Raw genomic sequence first — 18,655 nt, forward strand, 5'->3', positions numbered from 1 at the left:
CAAGATGACAATGCCAGGATTCATCAGGAGATCTCACTTTCACACATGGATTGTCCACCACAGAGTCCAGACCTTAACCCCATTGAAAATCTTTGGGATGTGCTGGAGAAGCTTTGTGCAGCGTCAGACTCGACCATCATCAATGCAACTGGTGAAAAATTAATGCAACACTGGATGGAAATAAATCTTGTGACTTTGCAGAAGCGAAATCAAAACAATGCCACAGTGAACGTGTGACGTAATCAAAGCTAAAGGCGGAAACACCAAATATTAGAGTGTGTGACTTTTTTTTTTTTTTTGGTGGTGACTTTTTTTTTTGCCAGGCAGTGTAATATTATGGCACTACATTTCCCCCCTGTTTTTCCTTGTGTTAATGGTATTGTTTCTTATTAAAAACTAATACAAATGTCTTTCAATATCAATTTGACAAACCTAAACAAGGCAGACTTTGAATCAGGGCCATACAACATACTGTACATACACAAATCTGAACTCTGCACACACTCAAACGGATTAAAAACACTCAAACTGACCATTGCTGAGTGTGTGACCTTTTTTTTTTTTTTTGTTGGTGGTGACTTTTTTTTTGGCCAGGCAGTGTATATGCATATATGTATTCTTTTTTTTTCTTTTTTTCCTTTTTCAACTGAATAGGAAGCTTAAACAAAACATTTAATTTACGTCCTAATGGAAGATAGGACTGGGATTTAATAAGTTTTCTTCTTCCCACTCCTTTTTAGCTTAACAAATTTGTGAAATGTGCTTTAATTGATACAAATGCTGGAAATAAATACATGAAAAATGAAGGACATCAGTGATAAACACCTAAAAACACAGAAATGTCAAAGTCTCTACAGAAAAAGGAGGATTGTTGCTTGTGGTGGTCTGAAAAGGCAAAGTTAGTATTCCCTCCAAACGCCCGTCGGAGCTGAGACATGAGCGTAGTGTATTCCATAAGGGGCTGTTGTGGAGGTCACGGCCTTAATCGCTCATATGTGGTCAAGTAGTTTTAAACCCTGACTTTTGCGTGCAAGTTTTTTTTTTCTTGAGCAAAAATGGTAATGTTTGGACAAAAGGTCAAAAAGTGCAAATGCGTTGAGTGAAATGAAACTCTGGATGTGAAACGCAGAGGGGGGAAGGCTAACCAAGGGGAAAATCGCTTCGGTACAAGGCAACACATGTGTCTGCAGCGGGATAAGCCAGGACTGATAAGGGTTAGAACACTGAGGTTACACACTGTGGTCGACTGTTCGGAACGAGCCAACATGGCAACACAAATGCATTTTACACATATCTGAGAAACACAGGAAGGAAAAATATATCTCTCTTCTACAACTAGATTAAATCGGTTGAGATGTTTGGTCCAGGTGGTCACCATTAAAGGGCTTATATTGTGGTATGTTCTGGTGTTATAATGTTGTTTCCTCATCACAAACAGACCTAGAGTTGTGTTTTGTTTGATTCACACATGTTTAACACACAAATCCTGCAGATTCTTCTCTCAATTGGATGATTTCAGCCTTGGAACAAACGAAAAATCTCAAAACAGAGGCATGAGGCTCTTTAAATATGTTACTGTCATTACAGTAAAGTGCTTACGTCGTCCATTGAAGACGACCAATCAGAGCGCAGTTGCCGTCGAGATTCTCCCAGTCAGTTATTCGATGCGTCAAAGGAAAAATAAGGATGGACAGAGGTGTAAAATAGAGGTAGTTGTGTAAAAAAAGGTAAAAGTACATGCTGATACTTCCTTAAACATGATTTTTATGGCTAAAAAAAAGAATAAAAGTATAGGCGAGCTATACTGGTCTATAATGTGCTCAGTTCTTAAAGGGTTATTGAGGCAACGACATTATAACATGACTTAAAGCTCAAAAGAGTCCATTTTGTGTAATATAGGACCTTTAAAATTGTTGTTACTTGAGTAGTAGTTTTCCCAAATACTTTTTTCTCAACTATTTTTTGTACTATTACTTCTGCTTTTACTTTTACTTAAGTACAATTTTTGGTTACTCTACCTGTCTCTATGTATAATCATTACTTCAAATCAGGCTAGAAATCTAAGGGTAATAATTGACTCAGACTTGAACTTGAACAGACACATCATATTAATAACATGTATTTAATAAAAGGGGAAAGCGCATGTGCAAACTTAACAACAAATTTACTTGAAATTGTTAGCCAGGCCATGGATTTTTAAATATCGTCATCGGTAAGTATTGTTATCAGTCAAAACCTACCTTCTTGAACTTGTACACAGGAACTTTGCCATCTGTTACTGTCAGCTCTTGCCCAAGGGACGATGGCCTGTAAAGATCAAACCCCAAATCCTTTAGTAAATGAGTAAATGCAAAATGCTATTACTACAACTACACCTCTGGACAACTCCCACTATTTATTTAACCTGGACAGCAAGATGATTTTTGCAAAACAGCCCAGAGAAACAAAGAAAGTGTCGTCAGCAGTCACCTCTAGTGTCTCTCTTTAAAACCTTCAAATCATGCTAGAAATCTCGGGGTAATAATGGACTCAGACTTGAACTTTAACAGCCACATCAAATCAATAACATCTGCAGCTTTTTACCACCTAAAAAAAATGTAAAATCTCGAAGGTAAACTGTCAAAACCAGACTTGTAGAGACTTATCCTGCGTTTGTCTCCAGTAGATTAGACGACTGTAACGTCCTGCTCACTGGCCTCTCCAAACGAGCCTTAACACAGAACAGTACATCCAGAACACTGCTGCTCGGGTCCTGACTAGAACCAGGAAGTACTTCACACATGTGTCCTTTGCTCAGGTCTAGAACCAGGAAGTACAGTCTGGAGCAGTTTTCCTGAAGATTTGAGACAGGCCTCTACTTTGACAATGTTTAAATCCAGCCTCAAAACTGTTCTGTTTATCTGTGCGTACGACTAAAACGTTTATATTCCGCCTCTTCTCTTTTAGCGTACCAATTGTGCTTTACAAATAAAGTTATCTCGTCTTGCTTTGTGACATGTGTAATGCAATTGGACAGCAATGACCAAAGTGCTACTTAACCATTCATTTGACTCTCAACGGAGGAAATAATTAAATGATCTAAATAAGGGCAAAGCGCACTAATTAACAAGGTTGTAACAGGGCACGTCTAATTAAATATACAATTTCATACGCGCCGCACAACCATAAGAGCTGCCGGGGTATCCATGTGCGGCACGGGCTTTGGAACAACACCGCTTCACATATTGGCTCGGATTACGGGCTTACGGAGCATAAAGGCGCAGACAAATATGAAAACACAAATGTCTTAATCATTTTACAAAATTGGGCGCGAAACCAAAGCCGAGGATGAGCGATCCCTCCACAGCACAAAGAGAGACGAGGAGACTGTTGAAAAGTACAGAGGAGGCTGCTGGTGTCACGCTGACATTGGGACACCTGAGCAGCCTCACACGGTGTAGTACGTGACATTAAAGTACCATGTGTTTTGAGTAATTTGCAGTAGTTTAAAGTCATTTGGGATAAACTTGGAATCGCACAGGTCGACATGTTTGAAATATTAACATAAAGGCGACAGTAGCTCAGTTGGGAGAGTGTTTGTCCGCTGATCCGAAGGTTGAAAGAAACATCATCGGTCGAGCGGTCCAATCCGCTGACCCGCAGGTTGACGGTGCGATTCCAGCTCCCACAGATGAATGCTGTTGTTGTGTCCTTGTGTGAATGGGTGAGTGGTTCCTTGATGTAAAGCGCTCCGGGTGCCTTGAAGGTGAACAGCGTTATATAAAAATGTGTCCGTTTACCATTTAGTATCGTCAATATAAATGTGTAAAAATGACACGACTGTCCACAGCTATAACTTTATAATATTTTGGGAAAAGGACAAAGTTCTAGGTTTTTTTTTTATCATGCGCTAATGCTAGTGGGAGGAACATTGGGGTTTTTGCATTGCCTTCCATATAGACTCTTATTTGTGACACAATCATAGACTTAGCAAAAGGCAAAGTTTCAATCTGTCATGTGGACAAATCGTTGCAGAAGTGAAGATGTTTTGCTATTCATCTAGCCGCTTCTTCTTCAGTTCTGGTCAGATTACTGCTGGACAACTGCTTTATATCTGTCTGAAGGAGGAGCTAACAGATCTATGATTCCATCCTCAGACCCAAAGCAAACAAAAGGAACAAAAGAGAACAATAGCAGGGTCATTAAAGGTTGAATAGGGTCGTTAAGGATGAAACTGGGGACAATAGCTGTTTATAGTTTCAGTGTAGTTAGCCTCTCCATTCAGACAGATATAAGGCAGTGTCCAGCAGTAATCTGACCAGAACTGAAGAAGCGGTTTCACTCCTACAGCGATTTGTCCAGTTGACAGATTTAAACTCTGTCTTTTGCGATGGATCAGACCTGGACGACTGAGGGACACACAGACATAATCATAGACTTTATAAATATATAAGACGTGGACTAAGTGAGCGTCACCCACAGCGTTTCAGCTCCAGTCAAATGAAGCTCATCAAGGCTGGAGCAGTTATAGCGGCGAATTTGGAGAAGAGTTCCATATTTGGAATTCCGACTACAAGTATCATAGCAACCAAAGAGCCAATCCGGAGCGAGGCTGTTGAAGATAATCCCTCTTCCCACCTGCACTGCTGGTTTAACACAGAGCGGGCGCTTAACAACACTGTCAAACCTGTTGCTAACGCTAGCAGGAGCGACCTTGGGAAAAAAGGTGCCTGATTCATCTGTTATTAACGTTCATATCTTGATTTACAAAACACCAGGATCATGTAGAGCGGGTTTATATGAACATTTTAAGACCAAAATAATGAGTCTGACAAGAGCAGTTATGGAAAGAGGGGCCACAGTTTTTCAATAGAAAGTGAATTGGAGCCAAAGTCGATGGAGCCGGATGCGCGCACACGATCACTTCCTCTTTGGAACGGGACAGCTAGCAGGTTAGCTATGTCCTTTTATATAAACAGTCTATGAACACAACACCAAAATTGTCCAGATTTGTAAAATGCGGTGTAACTAAATCTGGAAATACATATTCAAATTCTTTTATTTTTATTTAGTTTAATGTAATCTTTGTTTTGTTTTTTTGTTTTTTTACATTTTATTAAAGTACTACCAGCAATAAGAGTTTGAAAGAGTTTGAAAGAATGGAAAACCGCCGGGAAACAGAGATGAAGTTTTGGATTAATAGAGCAAGTATAATTTCCTCAAAATGTCATTATCGCCAAATCTGATTGAGTTTTAAGTCAATATTTTGTGACACCACAAAACAGATAATGGTTTTGTCTGGCTCACTGACTTTTCTCCTCCAGCATTTCCAAAGAGTAATGTGGCAAATATCAACCTGTTAGTGTGCAGTCGGTCTGAATGTTCATTTATCTAAGAATTTCTCATTTTGCCTCTAAAGTTTAAAGGGCTCATATTACACTATTTTCTGATCTGTGTTTAATCATCACAAACAGACCTGGAGTTGTGTTTTTTTGTTTCATTCACACACGTTTAGCACACAAACCCTGCAGATTTACGCTGAGTTCTTCTCTCAAACTGAAAACACTCCGTTCCACCTTGTGATGTCATCATGTGGTAATACAGGAAGTGCTCCACTGTGTTTTTAAACTCCACACACCTTCATTTCTAGAATCATTTGGATCATTTCAGCACTCGAATTGCTAATTTCTACTGAACTAAAGGTAAAAAGTAGCTGTTAACTTGAAAACTACCACTTCATGACATCACAAGGTGGAACAGAGCATTTTGAGCTTTGGAAATACAGACAGACTAATAATAAACATGTGTGTATGAAACAAAACACAACTCCAGATATGTTTTGAGGAGGTAACAGCATTATAACATGGACTGAAGCTCACAAGAGTCTGTTTTTAGACCTTTTACATCAAATCATGTACCAGATGTTATGTCCAGATGTACTACAATCACTTTAACTTGGTCGTAGTTTCCCAAATACTTTTTCTACTCTTACATGACACGAGTGATCCCTTGGGCCACTATTACTTAATTAACTGTGCACCTACTTAGGTGCATTTTTTGGCTACTATACCCACCTCTGCCAAACCCAAAATGAACACAAACAAAATAAAACAAATAATTTTCAATCTCTACTGAACTAAAGATAAAAGGAGATGTTAACTTAAAAACTACCATTTCATGACATCACAAGGTGGAACAGAGCATTTTGAGCTTTGGAGATGTAAGAAAATACAACTCCAGGTCTGTTTTTGATGATTAAACAACATTATAGCATGACTTAAAACTCACTAAAGTTAATTTTGTGTAATATAAGACCTTTAAAATTGCTATTACTTGAGTAGTAGTTTTCCCAAATACTTTTTTCTCAAGTATTTTTTGCTTGAGTAATATTATTTTAAAGTAACGGTACTCTTACTTCTGCAAAATGTTTGGTTACTTTACCCACCTCTATGTATAATCATTGCCAATATTATAACATGACTTAAAGCTCATAAAAGTCCATTTTGTGTAATTTCGGACCTTTAAACATACTTTTATAAAATATACTGATTCCTGTTTCATCTTACAACAGAGTCTCTAACCTTTTTTCCTCTGGTCGGCTGCAGGTACAAAACTACAATGCAAAGACCTACTCATTTCTCGTTGTACTAGGGAACAAACTCAAAGTCTTTGTCAAACTGATCTCAACGTCAAACTCAACGACCTGTTCCATAAAAAAAATATATATAAAAAAAAAAAAAAAAATTAAAAATATACTCTTTTTTAAGCTTTTTTCACCCACTTTTTAATTGGTTGAGCTGTGAATTTGACTGACTCACAGGTTGACGGTGCGATTCCAGCTCCCACTGATGAATGCTGCTGTTGTGTCCTTGTGTCTGCGTGTGTGTGTGTGTGAAAGTGTGTATGAATGTGTGTGTGAATGGGTGAGTGGTTCCTTGATGTAAAGCGCTCCGAGTGCCTTGAAGGTGAACAGTGTTATATAAAAATGTGGCCGTTTACCATTTAATATTGTCAATGTAAATGTGTAAAAATGACACGACTGTCCACAGCTATGACTTTATAATATTTGGAGGAAAGGACAAAGTTACATGAGTTTAGGCCAGGAGTGTCAAACTCATTTTCACAAAGGGCCACATCAACAAAATGGTCACTCTCAAAGGGCCAAATATGACTAACTGTAAGATAAATGTCACTAAATGTAACCAAATTTAATGTAAAATAAATGCAACTACTTTTGAATCTTGTTAATTAACCATTTCTATATTTATCACTTATTCATGTTACAAATATTGCATAGGGATTTGCATAGATATGAAAAAGTGGCTGTTAAACTGTGTGTCTAATGATAAACTGACATTTTAAAACAGTCATACCTTTTAATTTACTTTGTCGCGGCCACATAAAATGACGTGGCGGGCTGCATTTGGCCCATGAGCCTTGAGTTTGACACATGTAGCTTAGACCATTGCATTACCTTCCACCTAGACACAATCTTAGACTGTTGAGTTTATCCTTGCCAACACGTCTGACAGGGGGCGCTCTGGGACAGTTATCCGTTTGCTTGTTTTCTGTTGATTAATTTGCTTGTCTGTTTCTGTTTCATTGCAGATTTTCTAACGTTCTGTCAGTTAAATCAATTCTCATGTTCAGCGCTAAGAGGCAGCTGCTGTTGCGATTTCGGGTTTTACAAAGATAAATTGAATTGACTCGTATAAAGAAGTGGATTAAGCGAGCGTGACGTCGAAAAATATATTAATCGCGTTCGGCCCCACGCACTTTTTCCGTAAATATGACTAAACCGCGATTTCTTTGTGGCGGAAATCCAGTTCCTTTCGATGGAGAATTCGGGAAAAGTTTCGCCACTAAAATATTATAAAAAGTAGGCTGCTTTGTGTCAAATGTACATTGTTTATGTGCAACAACAAGTCGACACTGCACCGATTCTCTGGACTTTAAAACGGCTTCGTAGTCCCTAGTATAGAACTTATTTACTGTTAAGATTGACAGTCCCATGCAAAACTGTCATAACCCGGCCTGCAAACCCACATATTCAGTGAAATAACGTGTTTATTTACCAAATTAATTGACTTAAAGCAAGTTTTAATGAGGTGTGAAGGTGTGTAGCTGTCCAGAGTGTAAGCGCGAGTGTGTGACTTGAAAGGTGTGTGTGCTGTGTTGAATGTTGTGAAGTAAAGTAATAAAAAGAAGTGCAGGACGTGCAGGTGACCGGCTCGGAGCAGGATGAGCCAGCACGAGCTTCTGGCGTGCACAAGCTTTTAAAGGTGCAGTGCGTCGGGCCCTTGACGCACCACAACTGCACCAACACAACTCCACCGGCTCGCAACATAATAACGCACGGAAATCTACATCTGTGACAAACCCATAGACTGTATATATAAGTGGACACAGCTAACGTGCTAATAGGAAGTTAGCATGGGCTTTACTTCTGGCTCCAATTCACTTTACACTGAAAAACTGTGGCCCTTCTCTCTGTACCTGCTGCTGTCAAACTCGTTATTTTGGTCTTAAAATGTTCGTATCAACCCGCTCTACATGATCCTGGGGTTTTTATTTCGCTGTTTTGTCCGTAAATCAAGATATGAACATTAATAAGAGACAAATCAGGTGTCATCTTTCCCCAAAGTCACTCCCGCTAGCGTTAGCAACAGGTTTGATTTGACTGGAGCCAAATGCTATGATCCAAATGATGACGGCGGTGGAATAAGATGAAAATAAGGTTTGTTCTGACTATTGACAATTATTGATTTAGTCAAACATAAGAGCGTTATTATTCCCCAATCGACAGCAAGGATCATTTCGATGACATTTTGGATCATGTGCGTCATATTTCGTGCTCACTAAATTGAAATAAAAAGTAAAAGTAATGATGACATCCCTTGCTTTTCAACTACAGCTACAGATTTTGGCGTTTACCTTTCTCGCTGCAAGACGTTATCTCCTCTTACACTGGAAATCAATAAATTCCCCACTGAGTACTCAATGGGTCAATGAGGTTATGTTCTTTTTGAAAGTTTTTGAAAGTAACAAAGATTAGATATTCCAAGGCTATCGTTAACTAATTTTTATAGAAATTGGCAACCATTTATTGACTTTTTTTAAACTGTCTAAGGCAATCCCTACCCTCTATATTTTATTTATTTTATTTTTTTATATAATTTAATCTAATCATATTTTATTTTTATATGTTTTTTATGTTTGCATTTTTTTATATTTTCTGAAAATATCTAAGCCAACCCCTACCCCTATATTATTTTTATTTGATTTATTTGATTTTATCTAATCTAATCATATTTTATTTTATTTATTTTATTTTTGAATTTTTTTTATGTTTGTATTTTATTTTTTTATATTTTCTGAAACTATCTAAGCCAAACCCTACACATTAATTTAATTTAATTTAATTTATCTAATCATATTTTATTTTTTATTTTTGTATGTTTGTATTTTTTATATTTTATGATGTGATGCTTTTGTGTGATTTAATTTATTTTATGTTTTAGGTGTGTATTTTTACATGTGTCGTCTACATGTCAGTCCTGTATTTGTTCAATAAAAATGTATGAAACCAAATACATAATGAAACACTTTAACACTTTTACCTACTAAATCTTCTCCAATACTAAAAATAATTCTAGTACAATCTTAAGAGCCTATGACTAAATTACAATATGAATCTCATCAAAATCACAGTCTGACAGAACTTTCCCAATCATTTTCCCAGTGCTGCTGTGGGGCTGATTTTCTGGAGCCCGACAGCGATGGAGTCCACTCTGTGTCCACGGCCCATTGATCCGACTCTAATCATGTGAGTTTAACTACCTGATTATCACGGACACACTCGGACATTCAGAGTACGCACACTAACACACACTGACACACACTAACACACACTGACACACACTAACACACACTGACACACACTAACACACACTGACACACCCCAACACACCCCAACACACACTGACACACACTAACACACACTGAGACACACTGACACACACTAACACACACTGACACACACTGACACACACTAACACACATTGACGCACACTAACACACACTGACACACACTGACGCACACTAACACACACTGACACACACTAACACACACTGACGCACACTAACACACACTGACACACACTGACGCACACTAACACACACTAACACACACTGACATACACTGACACACACTGACACACACTAACACACACTGACACACCCCAACACACCCCAACACACACTGACACACACTGACACACACTAACACACACTGAGACACACTGACACACACTAACACACACTGACACACACTGACACACACTAACACACATTGACGCACACTAACACACACTGACACACACTGACGCACACTAACACACACTGACACACACTAACACACACTGACGCACACTAACACACACTGACGCACACTAACACACACTAACGCACACTGACATACACTGACACACACTGACACACACTGACACACACTAACACACACTGAGACACACTGACGCACACTAACACACACTGACACACACTGACGCACACTAACACACACTGACACACACTAACACACACTGACGCACACTAACACACACTGACACACACTGACGCACACTAACACACCCTAACACACCCCGACATACACTGACACACACTGACGCACACTAACACACACTGAGACACACTGACGCACACTAACACACACTGACACACACTGACGCACACTAACACACACTGACACACGCTAACACACACTGACACACACTGAGACACACTGACGCACACTAACACACACTGACACACACTGACGCACACTAACACACACTGACACACACTAACACACACTGACACACTAACACACACTGAGACACACTGACGCACACTAACACACACTGACACACACTAACACACACTGACGCACACTAACACACACTAACACACACTGAGACACACTGACGCACACTAACACACACTGACACACACTGACGCACACTAACACACACTGACACACACTAACACACACTGACACACTAACACACACTGAGACACACTGACGCACACTAACACACACTGACACACACTAACACACACTGACGCACACTAACACACACTAACACACACTGAGACACACTGACGCACACTAACACACACTGACACACACTGACGCACACTAACACACACTGACACACGCTAACACACACTGACACACTAACACACACTGAGACACACTGACACACACTAACACACACTGACACACACTGATGCACACTAACACACACTGATGCACACTAACGCAAATTAACGCACACTGATGCACACTAATGCACACTAACCAAATACATAATGAAAGACTAACACACAGACGCACATTAACGCACACTAATGCACACTAACGCACACTGACGCACACTGACGCACATTAACGCACACTAACGCACACTAACCAAATACATAATGAAAGACTAACACACACTGACGCACATTAACGCACACTAATGCACACTAACGCACACTGACGCACACTGACGCACATTAACGCACACTAACGCACACTAACCAAATACATAATGAAACACTAAGACACACTGACGCACACTGACACACACTAACACACACTAACGCACACTGATACACACTAACACACACTGACGCACAGACACACTAACGCCACTGTCGCCTCAGTTATTCTCATTATTTCCATTGTAATGCTCATATGCCCAGGTTTGTTGTGTCATAGGCGATATATTTTAATCTCTTGTATTGTATTTTTACATTCTACTTCTGAATCCTTTAGAAACGCCTGAATCACCTTTTTTTTTTTTCAAAATTTCAAAATAATGTTCATATCCTGTGTGAGCGAGAGCCTCGTGCACTCTGTCTCACTCCTGTCTCACTTTTATTAGTGCGACGTCCTGGTCCCTCTGATCTTCCTCCTGATGCTGCTGCGTCGCAATGAACCAATTTTCTCTTGTTTTATCTCGTCGCTGTAACAAAACAACACATTTTTTTGGCAAAGACGCAAACGTGAAACAGTGAAACAGGAGCGTTTGATATTTGTGTGAAGTAATGAAGCTTTTTGTGTTAAAATCACCAATCAACATCAGGATTTTTGCCGTTTAAGCTCAAATTGTAACTCTAGCAACAAAAATCACACAATTATCTTTTTCACATTTTCCACTTTCAAGGTGTCAAGAAACTGCTCACCTCTTCACACACACACACACACACACACACATGCACACACACACATTAAACATTGTGGTGTGTTGAAGTGTCTTGCCCAAGGACACAACGACCACAACGAACAATCTTCTGACGGAGACATGATGATGTGATCTGTTTGTTGATACAAATGGCATCTCTCTCTCTCTCTGTGTGTGTGTGTCACTCTTTCTGTCTCTGTGTGTCTCTCTTTTTTCTCTTTTCCTCCCCCCTCTCTCTTTATTTCCCTCTCTCTTTGTGTCTCTTTTCCTTTCCCCCTCCTCTTTCTCCCTCTCTCTTTTACTTTCTCTTTTCCCCTCCTCTCTTCTTCTCTCTGTCTTTCTCTCTCTTTCCCTTCCCCCCTCTCCCTCTTTCTCTCTCTGTCTCTGCCACTCTCTCTCTGTCTGTCTCTCCCTCCCCCTCTCTCTCTCTTTTCTCCCCCGTCTCTCTCTTTCTCTCTCTCTTTTCCTTTCCCCCCTCCTCTCTCTCTCTTTATTTCCCTCTCTCTTTGTGTCTCTTTTCCTTTTCCCCTCCTCTTTCTCCCTGTCTCTTTTCCTTTCTCTTTTCCCCTCCTCTCTTCCTCTCTCTGTCTTTCTCTCTCTTTCCCTTCCCCCTCTCCCTCTTTCTCTGCCTCTATCTCTCTGTCTGTCTCTCCCTCCCCCTCTCTCTGTTTTCTCCCCCCGTCTCTCTCTTTCTCTCTCCCTCTGTTTTCCTTTCCCCCCCTCCTCTCTCCCTCTTTCTCTCTCTGTCTCTGCCTTTCTCCCCCCCCCCCCTCTCATGCACACACACCACACACACACACACACACAGGGCCTGAGGTTTATTGTCTTGCCTTCACTTTCTACCTTCATCCTCCAAATTTCTTCCTTCCTCTTCCTCCTTTTTCACTAACACAACTTCATCTCTATCTCGCAATTGCCCCTGGATCCCTCCACTCCACCCTGTCCCACCCCCCCTCCCCCCCAAAGTACCACTCGTCTTTGAGCTCCACTTTCACACTCACGGTCCATCTACCCCCTTCTGGGTCTGGGGAACTACAATTCCCAATAAGGCCAAAATGTGCGAACACACACACAAAAAAACAACACACATTTGGAGCTGTGGGTTTGTTCTTGGGTTTATTCGCCGGGTTTGTTCTTGGGTTTATTCGCCGGGTTTGTTCTTGGGTTTATTCGCCGGGTTTGTTCTTGGGTTTATTCGCCGGGTTCCTCCAGGTTCCTCGGGGAGCGTGTGAAAGGAGTTATGCAAGTTTAATGGCGTTGGTTTGAGCAGCAGTACAAAGCCCACAGAGCTGGTGTCGTGTGCGAACGAGTGGAGCAAGAAGAAGAGGAGGAGGAGACGGGAGGAAGAGGACGGAGCGAGGAGGGAAAAGGAGCATTTGTCAGCTGGATCGCGCCAAGTCGCCTCAAGGCAGCATGGGAAAGCACGGAGGAAGAGGAGGAGGAGGAGGAGGAGGAAGGGGAGAAGACAGAGGAGCGGCGACGCCTTAATCTACAGGTGTCGCTCCTTTTCAAACCTTTTACGGAAATATCTGCACGTCCAAGTATCACCACATTCAAAATGATGACAGTCCAGGAGAGAGAAAGAGAAGAAAGAGAGAGAGAATGAGAGAGAAGGGGAAGAGGAAAAGAGAAAGACAGGAGAGACAGAAAGTGAGACAGGGGGAGAGAGGGAGAGAGAGAGAGAGGAAGGGGGGGGAAAGAGAGAGAGGGAGAGAGGAAGGGGGGGAAAGAGAGAGGGAGAGAGGAGGGGAAGAGGAAGAAAGAGAGAAAGAGAGAGGGAGAAAGGAAGGGGAAAGGAAAAGAGAAAGACAGGAGAGACAGAAAGCGAGACATGCAGGGGGAGAGAGAGAGAGAGAGAGAGAGAGAGAGAAAGAGAGGGGGAGAGTAAAAGAGAGAGAAAGAGAGAGAGAGGAAGGGGGGAAAAGAGAGAGGGAGAGAGGAGGGGAAGAGGAAGAAAGAGAGAGGGAGAGAAAGAGAGGGAGAGAGGAAGGGGAAAGGAAAAGAGAGACAGAACAACAGAGGGAGGGAGAGAGACCGAGAGAGAAAGAGGGAGAGAGGAGGGGGGAAAGGAAAAGAGAAAGACAGGAGAGACAGAAAGCGAGACAGGGGGAGAGAGAGAGAGGGGGGAGAGGAAAAGAGAGAGAAAGAGAGAGAGAGGAAGGGGGGAAAAGAGAGATGGAGAGAGGAGGGAAAGAGGAAGAAAGAGAGAGGGAGAGAGGAAGGGGAAAGGAAAAGAGAGACAGAACAACAGAGGGAGGGAGAGAGACCGAGAGAGAAAGAGGGAGAGAGGAGGGGGGAAAGGAAAAGAGAAAGACAGGAGAGACAGAAAGCGAGACCGGGGGAGAAAGAGAGAGAGCGAGACAGAGGAAGGGGGGGAAAAAGAGAGAGGGAGAGAGGAGGGGAAGAGGAAGCGAGAGAGAGAGAAAGAGAGGGGGGGAGAAGAAGAGAGGGGGGAAGAAAAGAGAGAAGGAGCGATAGAGAAAGAGGGAGAGAGGAGGGGGGAGGAAAAGAGAGAGAGAGAGACAGACTGTACAGTAAGAGTGACACAGAGGGAGATAGACGTCATGTGTCGAAAGGTTGAAAATCCAACAACACAATCGCAAACACAAGGACGAACCCAAAACACTCTAAATCCAGCATTTTATTTGATTTATTTATGTTTTTTTAGATAAACATGTGAATTATCGGCATTTAACTCCAATCAAGGACGTGCTTTATCGAGTAACACGCCACATAAAATGACTGCGTATTACATTTTGGTGGTGCATTCAAATTGTAACTGAAAGAATAACTGTAAACGAAATGATATGTTGTGTAACTTTACTGGTTGTGGGTAAAAAACTAGCTTGGCTCCACTAAGATGCTATTAGTTTGTGTTGAATGTCCCACAATATTTGAAAAAAAAAACAACACTATCTTGCGTTATTGACTGTATTTTTCAGACCCAAAAGTCACTGACACTTTCAAATCTTCAGTCCTATAATTCTTAACTTATACTCACCAAATTTTAGCAGTAGATAAACTGAACCTTCTGGAGTTTTGGCGATATATACGGTTATAATTGTTCACTTACACTTGAACTTATCACGACTTAAACTAGAGAAGTAAAAATGAATGAACAGCCCGATCCAACACACTTTACATAACATTTAAAAGCATTTTCGGGCTTATGTCTCTTATTTGATCCTTGATATTATGTTTTAAGTCGTTTATTGTCTGAGGTTTAGTCACAAACACCTTTTCTTTAAGATCGCCCCACAGGAAGAAATCAGGACTAGTCAGGTCTGTGGAGATCACATACTGCCCCCTGTCTGTGAAAAACACTTATTATTCCTTTAATGGCGTTTACACTCGGGGCATCTCTGGTATTAAAATGTCGAATTTGACCCACGTGACTCAAAGTCCCGCTGTACAATGAGGGTTCGTTCCTCGGTGCTGTATTTGCTCAGATTAATGTCAGAAGAGTCGTTCTAAATGCTCTGAAAAAATAAAATAAAATATTTAGAAACAAAGGAGTTATGAGTTTTTTTCAAGTGTCAGTGACTTTTGAGCCACCCTGTATAAGTCGGACGTTTTTCATAGTTTTTTTCATAGTTTGTCCGGATACTCTGATGTGACTTATACTCAGTCTTATACTCTGATGTGACTTATACTCTGATGCGACTTATACTCCAGAAAACACTGTAATTCCACGTGTTTTTATTGATTAAAATTGACCTAAAAAACCCCCAAAACATTCATCTCGTAATGTTGATTAATATTGTAATATATTTCTCGTCTCCTTGTTGCTAAATGAGTTTAAAGCTACCCTCCGTAATCAGAGTGTCTGTTGTAATTCTCACAAATCACCACTAGATGCGCTCTACGTCAGTCTGACACTGTGCCAGCTTTGTCCGGGTTCACATCTGCCCTCTACTGGTATAAAAAAAAACAGATATAGACTTATGGATGGTAGCTTTAATGCCATACGGCGTAACAGTCCAGGTGAAGCGGTTCCGTTTCCATGGACACAAGCAGGTGGCGCACTCTCCGGCAGAAGTTCCAACGTGTCGGGCTCATCGTGCAACAGCTCAACGACGTTTCTTTTATTCCGAAAAGCAAGAAAAACAGAAGTAGATAAAGAGATTTCAGGCATCAGTAGCGTTTGGCAAACATTTCACGAGGCTAACACCAAACCCCCGGTGACCACGGTAACGCACAGACTCTAAATGTTCCGCTCTAATGCTACAAAATCAAATCAGGGGGACGGCGGAGGAGGAGGAGCGCGTGCGGGACGGAGTGCTGTCTCTCACGCCGAGTTAAATTAACATGCACAGCGGATGACTTTTATGGCGGCGGCCGTGCTGCTGAAAGCGCCGGTTACTCAACGGATAATGTCGAAGTTGGATGGCGCCAAAGAACGAGGCGGAGGATAAATCTCGGAGGGAAAATGAGCGTTTCAGAGAGCCATTAGCTTTGTGTTGGCCGAGTTTGGCAGGGGCGCTCGGGACAAGGGAGGTGCTTAAATATCACCTTTTACCTCGCTAAACAAACGCCCGCTAGATTTAATTAAAACATCCCATTTAGTTTTCCTCACACAGAGCCGCGGAAAAACCAACGCAGCGCCAGGAAACATCGGAAACGGCCCGGGATCAGTTTGTACGCTTAAGAGAGTCGCTGCGTCGGGACAAAAGCAGATCGTGCGTCCAAATACAATGTGATTTGATTGTATTGATCAAATAAAGCTAGTTTGACCTTGGACGTGTTTTAGTATAATTGTTTTGTTTATTATTCATGTTCGGGAAGGTCAGATGAAGAGCGTTAGAGTCGGACAAGTTCACGTTTCGCAATTATGTTTCAAAACGGACGCCGCTTCGGGCATCCACTTGTTTTCTATCGTTTATTTGTTAAAATCACCTGCAGCGATAACCGTTTTGTGTCTAAAACAGGTGAAAAAACACTGGCACGTTTGCATTTTTTGGAGGGTCTTGTCTGGAAATCCCGTTGATGAAATCTCGCGAGATTTGCATGCACTCAGCTGAAACACTTGTTGACGTTGTGAGGCAAAGTGAATCCATAATCCCTGAGTGAGGACTCCCTGCTGGAGGGGATTGAACTGTGCATATGGATGAGGGTTTGGATCCAGATGTGGAGAATAAATAAAAACTCTTATTATGTTTTTATGTGAGAGCAGAGTTCACCTTCAAACAGAATCGTGAACGGTCCTGTTTCAGTCATATCTCGAGTCTAAATTACAATGATAAAATATAATTACATCAGGGAATATTTCTATTGCTTTTAGTGTCTGTTTTGAATGAAAAATACATTATGTCCGTGTCTCCTGGAGCCAGAGGAACAGGAAGGAAATGTTACCGACGAATTGTCATTTAAATTCAGCAAGAGGCAGTCTCCGTGAGAGGTTACATTATTGGCGGCCGGCACACACACACAAACACACACACAGAGCTCACACACACACAGACACACACACACACACACTGAGCTCACAGCTGCTCTGCTTCCTCCAGCTCAGACTGACAGAAGCGGGACGAGCGCTCAGAGCTGCGCGTCTCGGCTTCTCCGCGCGTCTTTCTCGTTCTCTCCTCTCCAAAGCGCGGAGGCTGTCGCACTTTTGAACGGAATGGACAGAAGAAAAGAGGATAAAGTTTGAGAAGGAGCAAAGAGACAGAGCAGAAAGGAGGCGCACAGGCGGGAAGTAGAAGTCCGAGGACAGCGCTGGAGGAAAGAGGGAGCTATGCGTAGTCCAGTCGTCCTGAGTGGCGCGTTGGAGCTGCAGCATGCTGTCTCTCTCTGGACTCTGGTGCTACTGCCTCGTGCCCGGGAGAGCTCCTCTCCTCTTCCTCACACCGGTACTGCTGCTGCTGCTGTCCTCCGCCTCATCCTCCCCGGAGTCCTGCTCCCCGCGCACTCAGCCCTGCCACATCCTCTCCCGGATCGGATACAGTGTGCGCATGGGTGCGCTGCTGCCCACCCGGCAGCCCGCGCGGATACAGAACGCTCTGAACCGCGCCCTGGCCAGCCTCAGGCACCAGAGCGCGGGGTCCGACTCCTCCAGCGGGGCCACCACCACGTCGTCCCAGAGCCCCCCTCTGCTGCCCTATAATCTCACACTGGACATGCTGGCCCGGATCCCCACCGGAGGAGACCCGGAGTCCCTGTCCCGGAGCACCTGTCAGGACCTGGTGGTGCGGGGGGTGTCCGCGGTGCTGGCCTTCCCCCGGAGCAAAGAGGAGCTCATCCAGCTGGAGTTTTTGTCCTCGTTTCTGGAGATCCCGTTCGTGTCCATCCTGGAGGATACAGAGCCCCTCAAGACCAAGGTATGAGCACTTTTAAAATGAACTACTGCGTTTGATTTAACCAAGGAGAGGGTTTGGCTCATAAGAACACAAGTTATTTTTAGAAATCATTTGGAGGTTGAGATTTTGACAGAGCATGATGTCATTTGC

The 18,655-nt window shown here is 42.2% G+C and overlaps 1 protein-coding gene across 1 annotated transcript in view; it reads left to right on the forward strand.

The window, feature by feature from the left end:
* Positions 1 to 17,745: 17,745 nt before the first annotated feature.
* Positions 17,746 to 18,655, forward strand: part of LOC117391076 (glutamate receptor ionotropic, NMDA 3B-like) — a 262,458-nt gene continuing 261,548 nt past the window's right edge. The window contains exon 1 of the mRNA XM_033988892.2: positions 17,746 to 18,526. Within this exon, the coding sequence (XP_033844783.1) occupies positions 17,987 to 18,526 (540 nt within the window). The 5' untranslated portion in view covers positions 17,746 to 17,986. The remainder of the gene's footprint in view (positions 18,527 to 18,655) is intronic.

Source organism: Periophthalmus magnuspinnatus, chromosome 22, assembly GCF_009829125.3.
Source record: "Periophthalmus magnuspinnatus isolate fPerMag1 chromosome 22, fPerMag1.2.pri, whole genome shotgun sequence".
Classification (NCBI taxonomy): domain Eukaryota; kingdom Metazoa; phylum Chordata; class Actinopteri; order Gobiiformes; family Gobiidae; genus Periophthalmus; species Periophthalmus magnuspinnatus.